This window comes from Mus caroli, chromosome 1 (genome assembly GCF_900094665.2).
Source record: "Mus caroli chromosome 1, CAROLI_EIJ_v1.1, whole genome shotgun sequence".
NCBI classification, from domain to species: domain Eukaryota; kingdom Metazoa; phylum Chordata; class Mammalia; order Rodentia; family Muridae; genus Mus; species Mus caroli.
The window spans coordinates 35,202,601-35,226,832 of record NC_034570.1 but is presented as its reverse complement, the minus strand read 5'-3'; the positions used below and the strand labels follow the sequence as shown (position 1 = coordinate 35,226,832).

The 24,232-nt window shown below is 42.2% G+C and overlaps 1 protein-coding gene and 1 pseudogene across 2 annotated transcripts in view; both read right to left on the bottom strand.

Moving 5' to 3' along the window:
- The window catches only part of Slc9a4 (solute carrier family 9 member A4), a 49,584-nt gene that overhangs the window by 7,743 nt on the left and 17,609 nt on the right, over window positions 1-24,232 (bottom strand). The window contains exons 3-9 of one of the 2 annotated variants that reach the window (XM_021169612.2): window positions 20,967-21,226; window positions 18,891-19,108; window positions 14,878-15,080; window positions 14,228-14,314; window positions 12,629-12,699; window positions 10,815-10,976; window positions 3,917-4,013 (exon numbers count right to left, since the gene is read on the bottom strand). In XM_021169612.2, the coding sequence (XP_021025271.1) occupies window positions 3,917-4,013; window positions 10,815-10,976; window positions 12,629-12,699; window positions 14,228-14,314; window positions 14,878-15,080; window positions 18,891-19,108; window positions 20,967-21,226 (1,098 nt within the window). The remainder of the gene's footprint in view (window positions 1-3,916; window positions 4,014-10,814; window positions 10,977-12,628; window positions 12,700-14,227; window positions 14,315-14,877; window positions 15,081-18,890; window positions 19,109-20,966; window positions 21,227-24,232) is intronic. The other variant, XM_029484890.1, reaches the window with a different exon arrangement.
- On the bottom strand, window positions 13,170-13,260 carry LOC115032538 (annotated as a pseudogene).

The window sequence follows — 24,232 nt, the reverse complement described above, 5'->3', positions numbered from 1 at the left end:
GGAGAAGGGGGAGAGGGAGAAGGGGGAGAGGGAGAGAGAGGGAGGGGGAGGGGAAGGGGGAGGGAGAGAGGAAGGGGGAGAAGTTTCCCAGTGAAAATACTCATTAACTTAAAGACCAGAGCCCGGAAGGAACAGCTTTAAATGACTTTTTCTTCTTGCCTTCACCTGAAAACACTGAAAAGCTATCATAGACCAGAGGCCAATTATTTATCCATAAACGTATGTTTGGTTAACTGGAACTTCTTGTCCCCATTGATGTTTGCTCCAAGTTCATCAGTGAATGTCTGATTTCCTGGAGTCAGTAAGTGATATGTGTGTGTGTGTGTGTGTGTGCGCGCACGCGTGTGCATGCATGCGCGCACATGTATGTTTGTATATATGTGTGCAGGTGTGTATATGTGTGTAAGTGTGCACTGTGTATATGTGTGTGTACATGTGTGTATGTGTACATATGTGTGTGCACGTGTGTGTGTATGTGTTTGTGTGTGTATATGTTTGTGTGCATGTGTGTGCATGTATGTGTGTGTGTGTGTGCCTGTGCATGTGCCTGTGCATGTGCTGATAAACTGCAAAGCTCTGCTGTATAAGGAGGTCACTGTTGCCTGTGTCCTCCTTACTGGTTTATGGCTTTTTAAAAAAGATAATTGCTTCAATAACAAAAAAATGGATATTCTATTAGGCACTATAGCAAGCAGGTGATTAAAAATGAATAACTATAAATTCAGGTCTTTCAAAGGCTTACAGCCATCTGTGGGAGTCAAGTAGACATTCAGGTGACTTAAGATGTTAGAATCAGCCGGGCGGTGGTGGCTCATGCTTTTAATCCCAGCACTTGGGAAGCAGAGGCAGAACTCGAATTTCTGAGTTCGAGGCCAGCCTGGTCTACAGAGTGAGTTCCAGGACAGCCAGGGCTATACAGAAGAAACCCTGTCTTGAAAAACAAAAACAAACAAACAAACAAAAAAGATGTTAGAACCACCAGGGAGATATCCGGCAGGGTGCTTACTCACACATGGGCCAGGCCCACTGGACTGAGCCTGCAGCCCTGAGTGGGTTCTACCCTGGGATAAGTGTAGGAGAGAGAGACCTGAGAACTGAGGGCTGGGAAGAACTAACCAACTCTGACGGAAGGTAGGAGGAACCCCAGGAAAAGGCAACAAGTTTGTTATTATGTGAGAGAAACACAACATCCAAAGACCGAAAGCACAAACAAGCAGAGGTGACGACATGCCACACACCACCTGCCAAGAGTGAAGACCTCATCTTCCAGCCAGGTGTGAGTCTGTTGGGGGAACATGCTCTCGGATGCCATAATCCCCAGAGATAAGACATGAACACAGAAACACATACTTCCAAACAGCCCTTTCACAAGGTCGCATATTAAATACTTATATCATGACTCATCAGGATAACAAAATTACAGTTAGGAAGTAGGAATGAAAGAGTCACAGCATTAGGAGAACCACTGCCTTAGAGTCTGGGCTGAGCTTTATTCCTTGAAAAGTTTGGGGTGTGCCTCTCTGTCTCCATCCTGCTGTGTTGTGCAGCTCCCTGTCTCTGCAGTTGTGCCACTGGGAATCTCTGAAATTAGTCCTTCACATCCCCCCACCCATGGATATCCTATCTTGGAAATGCTAAAAGGAAGTATTTTAGAAAGATGTGTCCAGAATCAGAGTGGGAACACCACAGTTTCATATCAACTATAGCTTAGGATAGGCTAGAATCTGGTCCTATATTCGTTCTGGCACTGCCCAGAAGTGACCACCAAGCCCCATGACAGACTCTTCTAAACTATGCACAGTGATAAATGTCTCCATCCAACAGTCCTGCTCCTATTGTCCAGATGTGAGGACAACAGACGACCTCTACACAGTCTGTGTCAACCCTTCAAGCAGTAGACCGTCCACTATACACAGTGGATATTCAATTGTTCAGGGTAGCATTTCCAGGATATTTTCCTTTGAAAAAGTATAAGACTTTCAGAACTGTACTTGAGGTAGTGGGGAAAAGCAACTGTGTTGTTAGGGGAGTTGTTTGGTTGTTTGGTTTGTTGGTTTGTCAACCTGACACAAACTGGAGACACCTTGAAAGGGGAAAGCTCACTTGAAGGACTGTCTTGATCATATTGATTGTAACCCAGTTTTTGGGACATCTTGTTGATTCATGATTGATGTGGAAGGACCAACCCACTGTGGGCAGTGCCATTCCCTATGAAGGTGGTCCTGGGTGGTATAAGAAAGCAGGCTGAGGAAGCCAGGGGAGTGAGCCAGGAAGCAGCAGTGCTTCTTCCATTATTCCTGCCTCTGCTCCTGTTTAAATGCCTGCTCTCACATCCCTCAGTGATGGACTGTGACTGGGATGTGTAAGCCAAGTAAACCCTTTCCTCCCTGTTGCTTTTCCTCAATGGTGTTTGTCATTCTGGACTAACAGGAAAGGGGATTCACAGTGAGGTATATTTCCAACAAACTAAGAGTGGAGGCAAAAGGTACCTGCAGTCTATCATGCCCCCTCATGCCCTCACTCACTAATCCTATTCTGATTGGACTCCACTTAATGCTTAGCAATGAACCCTTTAATGAACACAGGCAATAAATTCCAGGAAGGAAGTGAGATGCTGCATAGCTTAGAAGAGAGACTGCTGAAGACAAGATGAAAGAAGAAGGTGGCTATCTGGCTCACCCACACCAATCACCAGGCAAGAAAATGCTCCCCAGGATTTGATTACTGGTAGTATGATGAAAGCAAGCCCACAGCCATGGTCCCTTCTTTCCAGATATCTCTAGTTTGTGTCAAGTTGACGGAATGCTAACAACACACCTATTTTTCCTCTACATCTGAGGAATGAAGGAGAATGTGGGCAGTGGACCATTTCAACATGTATTGGAGTTTCAGAACTTCAGCCTCCTTCCTCGTATCATGAAGATGGAGAAAACACTGAGTGCCAGGTACTCAGTGGGCCGGGCTCTCACTAAGCTAGCCACACCCTCCACACCAGGAAGTTCTTATCTACTTAGTGGAGGTGAAACGTGATAGTCTTGCTGGAACAGTTTCGCTTGGAATGATTTGAAAGCCATAGCGCTTCGTAAGAACATTGTCACCGAGCTGACCTGTATTCCTCCAGCCTTTCTGAAGGAGGCCCTGAGTCATCAACACTTCCGACACAGAACTCTGGACCACTGATGTTCACTGGCTTTGTAAGTCTGGAGTCTTAGAAGGAACACTGGGCAGGAGCTCAGCAGAGACCTCTTAACTTACGTGTATCTTATAACCTTGACTCAATCTGATCACCAAGTTTGCTGACCCTAGCATCTTCTCCTTGAGAATGAACAGCTTAGACAGCTTCTTAATCTCATCCAAAGCATGATCTATGCCATGACCAAGAGCAAAAAGAGACTATTTAATCATAGCCAAGAAATAGAATGGACAAATGAGCCGTCAGACCTGAAAAGGCTTCTGTGGGGATGACATTGATTTATCTGTCACTAACTCAGACCCTTTGCTAAAGACAATGAAGAGACCATACTAATTTCTGGACCAAAACACCAAGACACCCTATAGTCACCCTGATTCTGATCCAATAAACTCTGTTTCTTAACTTTTAGCATAGTTGACCCTACTGGGTAACCCGACGGCTGTCAGAATCCTGGTGCCATCTTTTCTTCACTCTGGGAGGAGGACTGCATCTGTCTTCCCTTTTAGGACAGGCAGATCTATGGGTTCTGAACATTTCAGTTGCACAGCTGGGGCAGCCTGACCCCTACAGCCAGCATTTGGATTTGCATTTATTCTAAGGCCACTGGTGCCAACCTCACAGCTGCAGAGGCTACTTCAGGGAGGACAGTGTGAACAAGGACTGAAGACCTGGTAGGGGCAAGGCAGGGTAGGGCAGGAGGTAGTGCAGAGGGCTCACACATACTCTTTGTCGAACTTGGTACATGCTTCTTGTCAGAATGTCCCGCATGGACTCCACGTCTTCAGGAGAAAGCCGCTTGATTCCCTGTATCCTCTCAGGCCTGGAAACAACAATGGAGAAAAGGCATTATTTTTCTGTCTGGGTAAGAAGTGCCATGACATAACTCTGCACCTTGCTCCGCCCTGGAGAAATTCCTAAATTCCAAGATTATATGTGTACATTATCCTTCCCACCACCTTAGCAAATAAATTAAGACCAAACATATGTTTTGACATAAATTTTTTAAAATATTGCTCCCTTACAGTTTCCATGTGGTTATTTTTGTGACCAGTTTCTAAAGGGGGTTTACCAAGGTCATGACCACCATCTAATTTATAAAATACAATAAAAATTAATTTTAGGAAATGATGCCACAAAATGTAACCCTAACATTTTGCTGTAAAACTTAGTAGGAATAAAACAAAAACAAACAAACAAACAAAAACCCCACTCAATCAAATGTTCGTGTGGCTGTTTTTGTTAGTTCTGTGCTCAAATAGACAACACATGTTCAGAGACCAACACCATCCATGCCACTGAGTTTTGAGACTCAGTGGTGTGCTGGGTTATTAATGTTACATGAGTAAAGTGCGCTGGTAACTGTGCAGTTAGGGGACTGTGATGGCTGGTTTTAACTGTCGGTTTGAAATGACCCAGAACCACGTGTGAATAGAGCATTACTGTACACAAGCCTGTGGAGGATGCCTACCTGACTTGACTGCCTACCTGATGTGGGAGGACCCAGACTGAACGTGCAGGTGCCACTCCTGGTCCAGAGCCCTGGGCTGTGTAAGGGCAAAGATTACCAAGCACTGAGCATGCGCGCTTGCCTTCTCTGCGCTGATTCGACTGTCATGTGACTAGTTGCTTCAGGCTTCTGCCTTGACTTGCCCAGAATGATGGACCGCAGTGATGTAGAACTGTGAGCTAAATTAACAATGTCTCCTCCCTACATTGCTTTGTGTCAGGGTATTTGCTTTTATCCCAGACACAGAAACAAAACTAGGGCAGGGCCTTGTTTTTGGTTAAAGAATAATTAAGAAAGGGGAACCACATTTTCCAAACAGAATCCAACGATTTGTACCCTGAAAGTCAACCCAGCTGCAGCACTGGGCATCCAAAGACTTGAAAACCTAGCATCAGGGCCAGGTTAGCAATCAATGCCCGATTGTCCTCTGGGATTTCAAAGCTTTAGACATAGCTATGAAGAAGAAATCTCAAGTGACAGATGTATTTGATTACAATCTGGGATCAGTAACCAAGAAAACCTTTTAATTACACTGGAAATATACATTCAGTGTAGACCATAGGCATTTAACAAGAAGGAGCTGAAGGTTCAGTCCTTCTAACACAGCTGGCTTTCTAACCTGCTGCTACTGCCCAGGTAGCTCTTACTTTCCTAGTCTCTGCTCGCTTCTTAGAAGCATAAAGGCACCAATGGCTTCAATAGCTCCCTTCCCTGTTGTCAGGATGATTAATCACAGGGATGAATCATTAATTTCAATACAGCCAGCATTTTAAGTACTGTTCCCCAAACCTTACAACCATTGAAAAATAAAAGTGGTTTGGATGTAATGTGCAATTGATAAATCACTTTTATATGGGCTACGATGATGCACGGGCTTTATCAATTCCTATCTGCATAATGTCCAACACTGTTTCTATAAAATGACTGAAACGTAGGCGCCATCCTTGGTGACTGTGTGAATGTCCTCCAAAAAATTTATTCTGCTTAGGTACACCTGCTCACACAATGTGAACAATCCATTCCACCGGTATGGGTGTGTGTGTGTATGTGTGTATTACTAAACAGAAACACCAGCTAGTCAAACATTTCTATGTTCTACATTCATATAAAATAAATAAAAAGAAAAGAAAACAATGATAAAGGAAATGGCAGGTGAAACTTGATACAGCAGCAGATCTGGCATTTCCCCGAGCTTGTAAATGACCACTCCAGGAAGGACCAGGCTTAATTAAAGTCCTCTTGATTTGCTGGCTAAAGTGAGTAACACGGGATTCACACAGCTTCACCTCCCTCTGACTCACACTAATAAGCACCAGCTACGGTTATACAAAGGCTCTGGTTCACTTGAACCAGGTGATGCTTGGGGTTGTCTTCATGTCACTTCAGGGACACAGCTGTCCCTGGAATACTCACATCGTAGGTGCAAGAAAGACACTGCCCTTAGAAAACAGTATTAGTGGGGATCTTAAAGACCAGTGATTCCGAATGTAAAAGGCACAACCCTTTTCTCTGGAGTAATCATTTCTTATAGGTTAAGGGGATCACAGTTGCTAAGTTAAGTTGCTATATAAGACGAGGAAATCTAAATTCAATAGCATCTGAATACAAGGTTCACAATTGTCATGAATTCCTTACTTCCTGCTGTCTTTCTGCCTGCCTTCCTTTCATGAGATGCTACACCAATGTAAGGAGGCTAAGTTAATTATGAGACCCAACAAGCATTATGTTCACACCATAGTTAAGAATATCAAAAGGTCCACTACTGGGCCCTAAATCCTTGAGAATAATAACTCTTTCAATAGTCTAGTCATGAAGTCGATGACTAGAGATTGAAGGGATGAACTGATGGCCCTGTAGATTTGCAGTTAGTAGTCCTCATGAGTTACTCTGTCTATATGGTTGCATGCAGGGTTCCTCATTACCGTTACTCTGTCTGCATAGCTACATGCGGTGTTCTTCATGAGTTACTCTGTCTGCATGTCTGTCTTGCATCCTTTTCAAAGGTCACTTCAACGTCCAGTTCTAGCATGAGTGAAGTGTGGCTTACAGGATACATGATATTTTATTGTGGAATTTACATCAGAAACTACATCATGTAGTTGTCTATCAGGATGGTGATATAAGAACTCGATCCCATCAATGTGAAGTTGACTTGAAGAGTTCTTAAACGACTACAAATTTACCTAATTATTAAAACACACACACACACACACAAAGGCGGGTTGGGGAGGGGAATAGGCAACTAAGAGAACATACTATCTTTTCAGAAGACCTACATTAAGTTCCCATCATGCACTTCAGCTCCAGGGGAAATAGAAAACACAGGTCTCCAGGGGCACTGCCCTCACACAGATACTCACACATACACATGACTTAAGAAGAAAAAGAACATGGCATGCTCAAACTCTTCAGAGTTTAGAAATAAAATAATTTGAGATTATATAGGTAGCTAATAACCTGATAACTTTATGACTGTTTTAATACCTAAAATATTAATATCTATAAAATTATCTATGTATCTGAGATAAGGTTGTGTATAGCTCAGGCTGATTTTGAACTTCTGCTCTTCCTGCCTCTGCTTCCTAAGTGTTGAGATTATAGGCTGCACCACCACACCGAGTGTGGTACTGGGAATCAAACTCAGGACTTCACACATGCTAGGCTGGTACTATAGCAACAGAACTGTATTTTCAATCCTAACCAAACTTTAAAAAGAAAACTGTAGTTCATTTACTTATCTACTGTGAATGTATGGATGTGTGTGCTGGTGTACTTATGCAACAGTGAACTTTAGAGGTCAGGAGACAATTGGTAAGAGTCAGTTCTCTTCTTTTATGTTGTGGGTCCAGAGGATCAAACTCAAGTCATCGGAGGCCTGGCAGTAAGTACCTTTACCCACTGAGCCACCACACAAGCCCATCAGCTTCAACGCCTAGCACTTTGAATTGCTATTGTTTTACAGTCTCTAACCGTTTACAGAGTCTTGTGTGAGCTAGATAGCTCTATATTTAAAATAACAATAGAAATGCATATTCCAGATCTCCCTTAGGATAGTTTGAAGACTCAAGTAAGTGCTATTATAAAATATGGAGGAAGCAATGGAATTCGCCAGAACCAACCTCCTCCACTCTGCTCCAGCCTTCTCCCGAAGTTTCCAGAACTCAGAAACTGTTGCATGGCAATTGCTTAAACTCATAAAGCAAAGCTATAGGTGTGTTTGGCTCTGCTCTTTTCCTATTGGGTCCTGAGAGGCGGCTGATTAACGCAGCTCTTTCCTATTATTGTATGAAGGCTTGGCTTGTGTGTTCTGTTTGTTTTGTTCCATTTTGTTTTAGGAATCAACTACTTTGATCTCAGGAGAGGATTTCCTTTTTTCTTGGTGTCCTACAGATTTCTCCTGAGATCAAATAAGTATAAGTTAAATACTAAAACCGCATTCAATACTGACTTTAGCAATAATCTTTCTCCCTCCAGTGAACTTGCTTGATTGGGATATATGAGGTGGAAAATCTCTTACCTGTGAGACTCCCAGTAATCTTAAATCACAGTCTGGAGAAATGATTGACTCAGAGAGAGGAGGGGAGTGTGCCAAGCAAAACCAGCTTAAAAATAGCCTTGTGGTCAGAACTTAAGCAGTTGCTTATGGCTAATACATCATGATGTTATACAGAAGTTCAAAATATGTTTTAGCCCAATAGACTGAAACATAGATGAGATTCTAGTCAGAGATAAGAGAGAAGCAGCCTTACATTCCTAGACCAAGTGATCACATAAGTAGGGTGTGAATTGCTTGCGGAAGTTCCTAGTGGTCTGGTCTGTCTGAAACTATCCAGCCTTTCTCTGCCTCTATATTAACTACAATTCATCCTTTGAAGGGTAGGCCACACAGCAGGAGGTCATGTGACACACACTGCTCCTATAGCCACATTGATTTTTTACTCTTTATTATAATACACTGTCTGGTCTCTTCTATTAAGGGCATGCCAAGTCCATGTCTGAGACTGGGAAGGGCAGGACCTGTGACTGTATTCACAGAGTTTAACACACATCCTAGGTGGCTAACAGGCAGGTCATGAGCTAAGGCACAAAGTGTAGGGGTTAGCCAGGAACTTTGGTCAAAAGTAAGATTTGAGGGCATTGTCTTAAAAAGTGAAATAAAACACAAACAGGGAGACTGACAGAGAGAGAGACAGACAGACAGACAGACAGACACACACACACACACACACACACACACAGACACTTCAATGAATAAAATAGCAACATGGTGAATGAAAACAAAATCTGCCCACCCATTTTTTCCGGTCACTTCTGGCTCCACTGTGGCTCTGGGCAGCATTGCCAATAAATATTTGGTAGCACATTCCCATTTTAGCATCAAGCATCTCCTTTTAGTTACGTAATGGGCAGCACAAAACAAACAAACAAGCCACCAAAAACAATCCCACAGATAAACAAGGTGGAAGCCTTTCCATTTAGATTGGAGTGCCTTTGGGGCACTTGTTTACCTCTGTCCCAGGCTGTGTGAGAAGACACTGGTGTTTCTGATTCATTAGCAGGTGAGGGGGGTGGTGTTACTTGTGAAATAACACTCAGGCAGTTTGTGACAATTTTATTGGTATCTATTCTTAGTTCTGTTCTCCACTGCCCTGATGTGAGGACATAATTGAAGCTCATGACCAAGTGCCATTAGCTGAAGAAGACAAAAGGAGGGGAGCTGCGGCATCCTTTTCCCTAAATATATGCTGTGATTAACGTTTGCAACCCATAAGTCATTGCTCAGAAGAAAGATGGGCATCTTTAGGGGTTAAATCTTGAAATACTGAAAGAACTGTTGTAAAATGTCAGAGAATTAAAGCAGATTTTAAAAATATCCAGCTCTGGGGACAATTGGTTAGCAGATTGTGGAAGATACACAGCCAATAAGGCCTCTCCCCATGTCCTGCTTCCACATGGATTCTGAGTCATATTGTCTTCTTCTCACTTGGAAGCCAGACAGCACTTCCAAGCTGGTCTTGTGGATTCAAGAGAATCTCGCAATCCCACATAAACTCCCTCTGTTGCAGGCACCTCTTCAACTTTAAAACCCATAAGCTACCACACCTCTTATGGCACCTCATCTCCTCCCTGCCATGGTCTGGACAAAGTCTTTTTCAAAGATCCACGTATAAAAGCTTGGTCTCCCAGAAGGTAACATTGGGGAGTTCCTGTAGGCCTTTATATGGTGTCATTAGAAGTGGGATCTCAAAGGGGACTGACTCACTTCAGTAACACCTCTCCCACTCTGCTATTACCAAAGACCTAAGACTTGACCAGAGACTCGAACCCCTAGAACTCTGAACCCAAACAACTTTCCCTGCTCTTTTTTGAGTAGCCTGCTTCCTGTATTTCATTGTAGTGACACAAGAGGATAGTTGTATGCCCCAAATCCAAGTCAGCATCCCAAACAGCTGATACCTCTTCCCATGGAAGTTAGAAGGAAAAAATAAAGTTTTCACAAAATACAACAATAGAAGAAACAGAATCACAGAACCATGCAGACAGAGGTTGTAGGAAAGAAATTTCCAATCAAGAAGAAAAGGAAGAAATGTAATAAAACATCCTTCACTTAAAGAAGACAACTTTATAATTCTCCCAAACTGGTGTAACTGTGCCTTTGACAAAACACAAACTGTTAAGAGTTAGACGATATTATTTTATAATTCCTTCCTCATAGCTAAAGCTTATGTCATTATTCTTTGGTTTGCAGCCCATAGCACTATTGGAAAGTGGGGGACTGTTATGATATAGTATCCAGAGGGGGAATTTTAGGCCTTTGGATGCCTGTTGTTCAATGACACACTGGGACATCCATCTCCTCTTCCATAAGATAAATGGTTTTGCCACAATGGTAATCATAATATAGCACCTGACCACAGGCCCCAAATCTACTGAAACCCCCATACCAGGAGTTTTTAAACAGACTATGCTCAGGCATTTGTTACAGTCCAGATTGTTAACAACCACCTCTATCTTTCTGCCCATTCCTGCCTGCTACTTATTTCAACGGGAACCATGGCTTAGCCCTGAAATTTAGATATTAAAAGTCTAGATCAAAAGGCAAGTGGAACTCACTGATAGGGTGTGGGAGAAGCCACAGAGCTCAGTATCCCAGTCTCTACCATCTCAATGGCCTGTTTCATCTCCAGCTTCTTATACAAAGAAACGATGCTTGATTTTGGCACGTTCCTCCGGATTAGAATTTTCCGTAAATATCTATGGTCAAACTTCTTGAACCTAAACATGAAAAACAACAGCTTTGTGCATATTATGGAAATATAGATATTTTTTTAATTCTTTAAACAAATGTCAACTTAACTCCACTCTGAAAAATATCAAGGCAGTGCCTAAAAGCCATCACATTTGAACACATTTTTAAAAAATCAAAGCATTTGTGTGTGTGTGTGTGTTTTTAAATAAAAACCAATGGCCTAGTGGTCAGGGTAGCTTAGTCCCACTCAGCTCCAACTACAAGAAAACAATTGAGTGGGCTGAGGCTTTTGGAAAAGCATTGTCTCCTAAGAGCTTCTAGGAGCAGCTGCTGCACTTACAGTAATGCTGCTTTGTTCAGTCAGGTAAGTTTAATGTGGTTGCTTGTTAGCGGTAGTTCTGCCTCATTGTGCATCAGGTCACTTTAAATCCTGCCAATTAAAGAAGACAACTACCCCCACCCAACACACACACACACACACACACACACACACACACACACACACACACACACACCACACCACACCAATCACTTCAACAGTCTGAATAGTGGACAATCTGAATAGGCTCAGCTCTAATGGCAGCTTCTACTATTGCTACAAACTTCTTGTAGACCCATTCGCTTAGGCTGCACACACACAGTAGTACCTTAAGAGCTTCTCCAGAGTCTCAATTTTCAATGTTTCCACTCATTTCACTTTCAAAGGACAGTTGTTCAGACTGCTTTGGTTTGTAATGGGGCACATGAATTCCTGGAATGTTGACTTATTGTCTAGTGTTTCTTCCCCTGGACCGTGAGGTAGGCAAAGACCATCAGGCTGTCCTCCTGAGCTTTGTCATCTTTCCTTTTCAAGTCCCCTGATCTTTTCAAATAGGTCACCCCTTGACATTCTGACCTTTGTCCTTTGACCTTCCCTCAAACCTATCTTCACAATACACTTGACATTTCTCTTGCAGAGTCTGTCTTGACCTTGTACTTGCCATTTCTTGTAGCTGCCATTATCCTGACCCTGTCAGCCACATGCCTCTTGATCTGCCAGGCCCTTCCTGTCATGTTGGTTTCTCTTGCTCCCCTCCCATCCTCTCTGTACACTTCTCCTCAGCTTCATCTGATCTCCCATTTCCTCATCAGCTCCATAAGGAGTTCTGAGTCCTGTGTTCAGTCTGCTTCTCTCCACACCTTTGATATAATCACACACATGCCCAGAAGGTAGCTTCTAACTATCTGCTGATGACTTCCTATCTGTGTCCAGCCAAATTTTTCCTCGTTGAGACGAAAAGAAGCCATTCAAAATGTGGGTAAGAAAGAAGGCTCTGGGCATCTCAGAAGAATCAGTGTATGACTGAATCTTAGAGGTCTCCAACCAGAGTTTCTCCAGGCCTTTAGTGAGTCACTAAAGTCTTCCCCAACTTCATGAAGTTGGCCCATAGCTGAACTACTTTTGTGAGCAGGTATGGGGGGAACTTTCTACTTTCCACCATTTCTTGTGCTGTTCCAATTTGAACCAACCTGCCCCACTCTATGACTCTTTTCTGACATCTCTCATTTTCCATGTTGGGATGCCTAGCTGTTTCCTGTATAGTATAACTCTTAGGTCCTTCATCTTCCTGGCCCACTATTCCTCAAGGAGCCATCCTCAAGGATCCATTATTAGGTAATGAAACCCTACCCTACTTACTTATCTCTCACTTGGTAGTGACTCCACTGCCCACACACATCTTCAATCCCAGCCTTCAGATGATCCATAAGCTGCCAAACCAAACATAAGAAGATGAAGTAGATGAAGTGCTAGTTAAATATGAACTCTAAAAGGTACACACACACACACACACACAAACGTACACACTATAAGCTTTGGAAGCTAAGGAAGGCTTTAATTTACTTAAGCATAACCTCTTCTTCAGCACTCTGCTCATATCACTGAACTATGTCATGCTTTTTATAGAAATTCAATTCCTCTTTCTTATTGGAAGAGTCTGCAGATAAACTTCTGATAATTTGCATCACATACAATGAAAATAGGGTACCTGGCACTTGGTTTGAGTAATATTTTTCTAGGAAGATATAGAAATTTCTTATTACTGAAATCATGTGGAGGAAAAGTAAAATGATTATTTTTGTTTATTGTGAAAATAAAATCACATTTCTAGTTTCCAAAATATAGTTCAGATGTTCTGCTATAATAAGTATATTTGTCTATATTCTTTATTTTTTTTCCACATCAGACAGGTAATGTGTGAACATCATAAGAAGTTTGAGGGAGGCAAAGGCTAAATACCCACTCTTCACACTAATAAACCAATATAAGATCTTCATCTTAAAAATTCAGTCCTTTAGTCCAGGAATTTACAGTTCAATGCACAATGCCACATTTGTTTTGTTTATGATGATTTATAAGAATTTTAGAGAATATATAATTTTAAAATGCTTATAAATAGATCTGTGTGCAAGAGTGTGTCCATGAATGTGTGCATGGGTGTATACATACATCTGTGTGGTGGTATGCCTTTCCACACACTAGTTCTTGTGTCTATTCAAGGGTGTCATCCTGAATGTCATGATTTTGATACCATGTTGAACTCAGACAAGTAGGAGCCATATTCGTGAGAAACAATGTCTTCAGCAGCCACTAGGATGATATTGAACATAGCAGTGTGACATCCTTCTCAGGTGTTAACTTGATTAGGCAAGTCCCCAGTTGTCTAATCAAATGCTAATCTGTATGTTGCTGTGACTGTACTCTGAGGCTCTGAGACAACTCACTATCAGTTGCTTTAGACAAGGAGGAAGCTCCTGGACAATGTGAGCAACCTGATTAGATCCGCTGAAGAGCTTCACAGCAGAGCTACCTTGGGATTTTCCAGTTAAAAATCCCAGTTTTTGCACTGGGTACAGCACTCAGTGGCACAGTATTTGTCTACCCTGTGCAGGATCCTAACCTTCACCTTCAGACCACAACAATAACGGAAGCCTATAGAGGCTGAAGGAGACAAATCGTAGATTCTTCCTTAGAGGCTCCAAAAGGCAATCCAGCACTGAAATACCACTAGTGGAACCTAATCCTAGAACTCGAAGATAACACACTTGCACTGTTAGAAGCCGTCACAATTGTGTTAATTCCTTACAATAGCAAAAAAATAGTGCAGAGCCTTTTAATGGAGCGGGAATTAAAGGGGCAGTGAATCTGCGGACAGGTACACGGCCCCCTCTTGGCTCTCAAGGGAACGCTGGAAAGCCAGGATTGTATCCTTTAGTGGAAAGGGCCAGGGCAACTTACACGGCTGTGAAGCTCTTCGTTGATGGATTCTTTTTTATTGGTCTTTCTGACATCCAGATACCTGACCAGTGGGCCAATTGTGATTCCCTGTATCATAGATAACAACATAAAGGGTTTGCGGAGGGGACCATTGTTACTATAGAGTAAAATCATCAAAACTATAAAATGCCCAATTTATATGCATTTGTTTCTAGCGTCTCTGTGATTAAATGCATCAAACTTACTTTAGTTCTTGGTTCTTCTACGTACTCCAACAAAATAGATGTTATGATCTATTTTAATACAGTATCTTGACTTTTTAAAAAAATAAATCTTCATTAGCTCATTAAGAACTCATTTCACTAAAACAGAACTTTGTCTTATCAAGTATCGGGTGCCATCTGATTTTCCCTTAATAAACAGAATAATAATCATTCACCCCTCACCCGGGAACGATTTGATTAATATACTCTATCAACTCAAAGGCAACTCAGAAGTTAAAATCTTTCCATGAACTAAGGCCTCTTAAGTATTTTAGAATCTATTTAGAGGATCAAACAGAATTCTAAAAACCAGATACAGCAAGCATCTTTACTTACTTACATCCTACAAGTTTAATATATAGCCGTGGAAGAATCTATTTATTTTAAATAGGAAAGAAGTCTACCAACCTGAAAAAATACAGTAAAGTATGTAACTACTAAAGTTGCCGTAACAAACAGTTTCTTCCTAGGGAAAAGGGACAGAGGAAGCAAAAACGCAAGGGAGAAGCTTCCTGCTCCTCTCACACCGCTGTAGAATATTATGAACTGGTCCTTGATGGAGAAGGGGAAAGTCCGAAACTGGTTACTGACATAGAAGAGGGTAAATACGCCTGGAAAGGGGAGACACGTGTTAGAGCTGAAGAGCATGCGCAGTCCAGATGCAGAGACTAAGCAAGGCAGACCGATCCCATCTCAAGGAAGACCACTCAGCTCAAACAGACCCTCTCTCAAGGCTCTGCATTTCTGTGGGATTTTGACTCCTCGGGTTAAAGGTTTTCTCTGGTTTTCCTAGCCCAAGTGTAGTGTGTGTGTGTGTGTGTTTGTGTGTCTGTGTATGTTTGTATATGTATTTGTATGTGTGTACATTTGTGTATGTGTTTGTATGTGTGTGTGTTTGTCTTTGTGTGTGTACCTGTGTGTGGTATATGTGTTTGTTTGTGTATGTATCTGTGTATGTTGTTTGTATGTGTGTTTGTATGTATGTGTATTTATGTGTGTTTGTATGTATATGTGTGTTGTGTGTGTATGTGTTCATTTGTATGTGTATCTGTGTGTTGTTTGCGTGTGTGTTTGTATGTATTTGTATTTGTGTGTGTGTGTTCATTTGTGTATGTGTTTGTATGTGTATTTGTGTGTGTATCTGTATGCATGTTTATTTGTGTGTCTGTGTTTCTGTGTCTGTGTTTCTGTGTGTGTGTTTTTAAAGTAACAAAAATCTTGATTTAAAAAAATGAGGTGTGTATTTCTAATCTATATCTATAACACCTGTGGTACCTTTTAAAACCAGGTAAGGAAAAGTTGTCTGTGAAATACAAATCTCTTATCTCATGTTCTTAGGGGATACGTCCCAGAAGTCTGTAGTTTGAATACGAAGGGAGATCCCTTCTGACTGTGGACTGTACACGACCGGCAGATTGCTTATGGCTGGCTTAGTGCTGGAGGCTCATGTCGGCAGATTGCTTATGGCTGGCTTAGTGCTGGAGGCTCATGTGGACAAACAAGAAAGTTTGCAAGGGTTCAGGGATAGGCATGGGAAAGTTTTCCCGTCAGTAAGTGTAGTAAGAAATGGAAGTTGAAAGGGAGAGAAGTTGTGCAAAGCATAGACCTGTGTCCCACCATACAGAGTCTCCATGTGTTCCACCCAAGAGAAAGCCACTACTGACATACTGACCCTTGGTTTTAAAACAGAAAGTTCCTCTTGTTCTCTCTTTATGTCTCGTGGTGTCTACTCTCATATCCCAGAGATATCATAGTTTTTATCCATCATAGTAGACTAGAAGGGACAACAGAATTTACAAGTTTGGTTAATGGGTTTATTTGAGCTTCGCTTTGCCTGGTAGGTATGTGACTTGGGTTCCTTATCATTCTATATCATCAGATATCAGAGACACAAGAGCATAGTCAGCCCTCAGGTTCCACGGGAAATAGGGCCCAGAATTCTCACAGATGCTCATGACCATGAACACCCAACTCCCTTCTATTGCATGAAGGATTTGCTTGTAGACTGAAGACATTTTCATGGATACTTGAAGGCTGTGTATATACTATATTTGCTGTGCTTTATTGTTTGAGAAATGATAACTGGAAATTATTAAAGTGCAATGCAGATGCACTTTTATTGATCTGTGATTGATTGAAATCACAGGTGCAGAACCCACAGATAGAGAGAGAACCAAGTGTACTTTCTTAAGTAGGTAGATGGAAAGTTAAGCCAACATTGTTCTCATTAATAGCAGAAATGGTGTCTTGTATACTTAAAGCCTTCATAGTCATTAGCTATGGTTAGAGATAATGAGGTGGGACACACACACACACACACACACACACACAGAGAGAGAGAGAGAGAGAGAGAGAGAGAGAGAGAGCCATAGTGACCTGCCCAAGCTGGCTACTCTCTCAGCAGTAGCTCAGAAATCCTCTCCATTACAGGACAGTGGTGAGGGGCTGGATGATCACTAAGAACAGATGCCCCCCTTCCAGATGGTTCATTTCTAGTTGCCCTTCTACTAATATCAACACTACTTCCCTGTAGATCTCTAGAATATCATAGCAGAAAGAGATTGATAATTTTTATTCAAAACTGTTATTTTTAGGCTGAGGAACAAGACTTTAAATAAACAAATGTGTCTCCAGCTTCAAATAGTGAGTCAGAAATCACACCAAATTTTGATGTGAGATTTTAAGTTTCTATCACAACATCCTAATTTTTTTTTTACCACCAAGGATAGGCATATATTCACCTACTGTTATTACTATGTTAATATTTCTACACGCTTATTCTTTAAAAAATAATGTATATTGTATTATAGATATAGGTATTTTGCTTCCCTATATGTAGTATGTATGTATGTATGTATGCATGCATATATGTACATATGTGAAATGTGTATATATATATATATATATATACATATATATATATATATATATATATATATACAGTGCCCTTGCAGCATTGGATCCCCTAGAAGCAGAGTTACGGAAGGCTGTGAGCCATCAAGTGCTTGCTGGGACTTGAACCCAGGTCCTCTGGAAGAGCAGACGGTTCGCTGAACAGCCCTCTTATCATTTGTTTTATGCATCCCCAAAGCTATCACAAGTTAATTTTAATTGATATATTAAAATTGGCTAAAAACAAAGTTATCTTAAAATAAAAAATTTAAATTTAAAATAAGCACACACACACACACACACACACACACACATATATATATATATATATATATATATATATATATAGAGAGAGAGAGAGAGAGAGAGAGAGAGGGAGGGAGAGAGGGGGGGTTCCATTACATAAAGTCCTGCAGATTCATTTATATTCATCAATTAAAAAGGCAACATATATTTTAGCTCACTGCTGATGTTCTTTCTATCTCCTGAAGTAGAAGTGTATTTCAGCTGCTGGATCTTATAGACACTTTTACTAATTAATATCATAATCAAGAGTGCTCTGGAGAGGATGTGCTTAGTCCTGCTGGAACTGGATGTCCCAAGATAGGGTGGTACCCAAGGATCCTTAGGAGTGGGACTGGGTATGAGGGGGCTGTGATTGGGATGTAAAGTAAACAAATTAATTAATTAATTAATTAATTAATTAATGAAAAAAAGAGTGCTCACCCTTTCTCCCTGTTTATACCTGTATGTGAGCACACACAAAAGTCTCTCGTGTGTGTGAATGTGTGTATATGTGTTTCTGAGTGTGTGTGAGAGAGTGTGTTTTAAGAGAGGCTTTTGCTAAAACTGAAACTCACGGATTGGCTGGACGGCTGACCATAAGATCCAGAGATCCTCCTGCCCCTTCTCTCCAGGCCTGGAATCACAGTGTGAGTGGCAGAACCTGGTTTTTATGAGGATTCTGGGAATGAGAACCGTGGCCCTCATTGTAGGGTAGCTGGCATATTAGTGACTGAGCAATTTCAGTCCCCAGGAATGAGCACTTTAAAGATAACTCACTCCTTGGTCTTTTTCAGGCTTTATCCTCATCACCCATCCATCCCTTAGCACAGCTCAACTATTTATGGGAATGTTTCCTGACAATGTTTGTCTCACATAAGAGACAGTTTGTGAGATCTCACTTATCCTGGATCAAAAGTGTAAATGCCCACAGTTTATAATCTATATCCGAGTTAACATCTGAGAGGCTATAAACTGGCAAGGAAGTGGAACGACTGATATATTTACTGAGTTATATTTAAATGTGTAGATGTGAAAGCGTTTCCTTTCAACAAAACACAAAACACTCCCTGCTCCATCCTTGCCTCTGAGGACAACTTCCATGGTGACTTTGAGCTGGCAGAGGAAGCCAACAGCAAGTGTTTGTACTCCCCTATGCAGGAAAAACAGTTAGCATTAACTACCCCCTTGTGGTCCAACTGAGGGGAAGCCAGGCAGCACCGTTTTGGGGCCCTCGTGTCTCTTACTGATTGCTCTCCAGATCTGGCAGAAGAGCAGAGTGAAGCAGACGAAAGCCCAGTTCCACTCATGGTTCTTCCCAATGGTGGACACGCCCATGAAGATGAAGATCAGGGTCTCACTCACGCTGCTCAGCATCTTCATGAAGTACTTGATGGTCGTGTATGATGTCTGGGACACGTTCTCTTCCACGTACTTTTTCATGGTCACTGCACAAGCTGTGATGCTACAAAGGGGGCAGAGGCTTAGAGAGATGCAGTATTTGCCACACCCAAGGCTGCCTGCCGACAGCAAAGCTGTGTATAGAAGCCTATCTCGGACTAGAGTCCATGTCTTGTCATTCCTTTCTCAGTCTGCCGGCCACAGACTGCTGCCTTCCTCTTTAACCAGGTTATGAAAAAGCAAGTGCAGGTGTGGCATGGTTTTCATAACACACACACTCATAAACACACACATACCACATCACACACACCACATATTGCACACACACTGTACACATCACATATATGCCACACACACACATAACACACACATATACAAACACATACTACACACATCTATCACATTCACACACAGTCACACATACACCATACACACATCACACAATACAGTCACACATACTCACACACACACACACACACACACCATACACACATCACACAATACAGTCACACATACTCACACACACACACAGACACATGCGCATACTGGCAGGTCAGTAATGTGCCTAGACCTCCCTCCCCTTACTAAGAGCTTTTTCAGCCCCAACTCTAACTAGAAAATACTTGACTCTGCCTTACATCCAAGTACATCTACTTCAGTGTGCTGTATAGCACACTCAGCACACTCTTTTTAATTAAAAAAAAATAAAAAGAAAGAAAGAAAAAAGGAATTTTTCTGCCTCTGTGTCCTGAGTACTGTCATTACGTGCACACTCCTTCCAGCTCCCAGACAGTATTTCTTACATAAGTGTTATTCAAATAGTTTCAGTTTTTCCTTTTCTGCACCCATTTACAAAGTCAAGAAAGCCCCTTTCTTTGTCCTTGAAGTTGTGGTCATTTTTAGGTGAGAAAAATAAATAAATAATGCTACCTAAAGTCCATACTACTATATTTAATAGACATAGGGATTTCTATACAATTTCTGTATGATTAAACCTTTCTGCCCAGATAGTTGGATATCTGGACAATGTCTGGAAGAAAACAAAACCAGATCTAACGAGTCAACTGAGAGACTTCAGTTTAGGAGGACGTGAGGTTGAACACCAGATATCTTCATGGGAACAAAGTACTGGGTGTTCATGCTTACCTACTTAGCTTTACTCTCTCCTGCTGGGTGTAGGGTGAGTGTGTGGGGGGTGGAGTGTGGAGTAGGGGGTGTAGGGTGTATGGTGTGTGGTATGGGTGTGGAGTGTAGGGTGTGTGGTATGTGGGCTGAGTATGTGGTGTGTGATGTGTGGTGTGGGTGTGTGATGTGTGGGATGGGTGTGGGATATGTGGTGTGAGGTGTGGGGTCTCAGTGTGGGGTCAGTATGGGTGTGATGGAGCTCGTGGCAAATAATGACAGGCAGAGCCCAGAGTGGAAGTTCCTTGTGGCCTGCTTTCCTTCTACTTTACAACTTTTATTATTATTATTATTATTATTATTATTATTATTAAAGACAAACTCTCCCTGGAGGCCCTGAAACTCCCTATATAGATCAGGGCCTTGAACTCACCTCACTGCCTACTGAGTGCTGGGATTGAAAGCATGCACCCTATGCCTGGCTCTCAACTTTATTTTTCCAGGAAGAGAAGACACTACTCAGATGGACTTCAAGCTTGAAGTGTTCCAAGCTCTGCGTCGTACCAGCTTTTCCCGAACATTTTAAATTGGCATCCTGATTGCCAGACGTTCCTCAGGCAAATGTCGGAGAGAACATTTGTTTGGCAAAGGACCAGGTTCAGCTTTCAGAAAGTTAAGAAATTCTAAACCTTCCAGTGCCTCGGGGGACTAACATCAGGCTTTTCCCAGATACTCAAGCCAGCTAGCTCCTAAAGCATCCACACATTCCCACGTGACTCCATCCGTAAGGTTGTACTCACGCCAGGATTCCTGAGAGATAAAGCGTCTCGGCTGCTAAGTAAGACAGATAGCTGAACATGAAGACGATGAGGGGCTCAATCGCAGAGATGTTCTGAGTGAAACGTGTGATAAATGCGGAAATGAATCCAAAAATGATGCCGAAAAATACTCCCCCGCACCCCACGATGACGAATCTGGCACACCCAGCCAAAATGTCCACAGCTTCTATGTCCTCAAATTTGTGCATCTTAGTGAAGGCAATTAGTATGTTGTATAAGACCTGGAGAAGTACAAATGAGAGAAACATGAAGTGGAAAGTAGCAATATGTTACACATGGATTCTTGACTTCACATTCAATTAAACAGAGTACACGAGTCAACGGCACAGAGATTAACACAGCTACCCAAGTTTTAGACGCACAACATGTTCGGACATATCCAGATTCAGTGAAGAAAGGGGAAGTGTTGGGTTTCATAATTGAGCGCATGACAAATGTTTAAGGAGGTGGGGATGCGAATTACCTCAATTTGTTTATTACATACTGTACCCATGTTGAATGATTATTTCACCCCGTGCACAAGAGCAAGTCTTCCACCAAAGGGAAGTGCTTATAACAATTGAGCGCTCCCCGTGAGCCATTCTCTGTGCCATGTCTCTGCTTTGAACCTTTTCTAGGACTCTGCAATGCCTTCCACCTTTTTTCTTTAAAGAGTGTACACTGTTAATCTCCCTCAGCAGAGAGCACAGAAGGAACACTAGAGATGAACTCTCTCTGGGTCCCTCTGGGAGGAGTCAGCCATGGAAGGAGTACTTCCGGGGAAGCCTGAAGGAGCCATGTGCCCTGAAAACTATTCCTCAGCAGCCTTGTGGCTTAGGCCTGCAGAGGAGCCTTCTGCAAAGAGCCCCACAGGGGACAGTGCTTGGGTCTAAATCAAGCAGTTCCTTCTCTTCCTTCCCTGTGTCTTCTACTCTGACAACAGACCTTCTGCCCACGCTGGAGCTCAGAATCTTGCAGCACGGAGGTTTTGAGCAAGTCTGCTCAGGCTTGCCTTTCAGAGAGGGATATTTAGTTTGTGCAGCCCCTCTTGGCCAGATCCAGCATAGCTGAGTCAGCCAACTTCTCTGCTAATCAATCACTGGTCTATCCACATTTTCCTCAGTACATCAGAACCCACGCAGGTTTTTACACACTGCTCGGCTTCTCCGGGCCTGGGCTTCCTGCTTGCTGCTACTTTGACATTCTCCCTTATATAGACACACGGGGAAACTAAGCCTTCACACGTGCTAGGCATGCAATCTGCTACTGAGAGTTTGTCTAGTATATCTCTAGCCCGTTTATATTTTATTTTATTTTATTTTATTTTATTTTATTTTATTTTATTTTATTTTAAGATAGGATCTTAATAAGCTGCCCAGTTGGGCCTAGAAGCTCTATAGTCAAAGTAGGCTGTGATGGTTAATCTTCATCTTCAACCCTGTGGGACTTGGAATCACCATGGAAACTAATACCTAGGTGTGTCTGTGAGGGAGTCTCTATATTGGGTTAACTGAGGTCACTTAGCTGTGAGTCCAGGACTGCAAAAGAAAGGGAAAGGGCCTTGACACCAGCATGCATCTCTCTTAGTAGGTGAGCATTAATGGTTTGTTGCTAATGTCATAAGCAGTAGCCAGAAAGTTTGGCAAGATATAGAAACGTTGAGAGATTGTAGCAAGCTTTTCTTCCTTTACCCAAAGAGAATTTTTAACTCGTTTGGAGAAGAAAAAGGTTGGGGATAATGGTGGAAGAGGAAATACTGTGCAAATTTGCTGGAGGGAATGCACACACATTTGTATGGGCAAATTTCTGAGATGGGAAAGTTACTTTTAAAGTGGGAGATTTGCTTAAGAACTTTTAAGCCAGATTTGCACGTGTGTGTGTGTGTGTGTATACTAAAATCTAGAAATGTTGAGAAAAGAGAGTGCAGCACTATAAATGTGTCTTTCTTGTTTCTGCTTGTTCCATCTGTGTGATGCAGATCCCCAGTGTCTGTGTCTGTGGCACTCAGAGTCCCTCAGATCTCAGGCTGCAGAGAGGGAAACCCCCCAGCCACGCATACTCAATCTCCACCAGTTGTTCTCCAGTGAGGACAGAGGTGGAGTGGCACTGAGGGCTGCCCCTTCCACGAAGAATCAAATACTCTGATTGCCTCCCTCAGTCTGATGCTCCCCAGGGGCTAGGCAAACTCTGAAAAAGGCTCCAGCCAGTTTCCCTTCTGCCTTCTGTTTCTCTCTGGTCACTCTGTATCTGGCGCTGAGTGCTATCCCTGCTCCCTGGCTTCTGACATGGGAGCTTCCCTAGTAAACTCTCTACACACCTGATACCTTCTGTGTTCTTGATCTGTGGGTGAGCTAAACAATATCTATGGATGGATGGATGCACCCACCATACGTAATATATTTATAAAATTTATCAAGTATACAAAGGTTATTAAGACGTTTGGAGAAGAGCTTTGAAGAACCTTTGAAAGTTGTTTGTGATTCATGCTTTTTGAGTAAAAACAAAAACAAAAAGAAAAACAAACAGAAAACCTGTGTGACTATATTCTGTCCCCATGAATTCACTTAGCCTTGTATAGCTTTCTTCCTGACCGTGGGGCAATCCACATGTGGGTTTTCAGAACTTTGGATATTGCCCCTTTGAGTTGGATTCAAAAAGAGGTGAAATGGGACCAGAGGATGGCCCCACAAGTCCATAAGAAGTAGGTCTGAATGAAGTAAAGTGAGTGTTTATTTGACTCTCAAATCCGGAGGAAATCCTCGGAGCATGATTAAAGCTCAAAGATTTGCATGTTGTGGCCACAAACACAAAATCTTTTACACAGCTTTCCAGACTACCAGTGGCTACATAATCACCTGGGCCGATTTGGGCGAGTATAGGAAGATGTCCTGGCACTTTCAAAAGCTAAGTGGTCGCATAGCTAAGAGACTGCACTTATGCACACTCTGTCCTACTCCATGAAAAATCTTTCCCTTTCAAAATAGCAGTGTCTGGCTATCATTATAATGGCAAAGGATGATTGTCTCTGGACTCGTTTCAAATGTATATATCTGTCCTGTGTGAACAAAGAAGTTAAATATCCTTTCATCACAGCTACGAACTTTGTCTCTGTAACTCCTTCCCAGGGATCCATCCCATAAGCAGCTTCTAAATGCTGACACCATTGCATACACTAGCAAGATTTTGCTGAAAGGACCCAAATATAGCTGTCTCTTGTGAGACGATGCCGGGGCCTAGCAAACACAGGA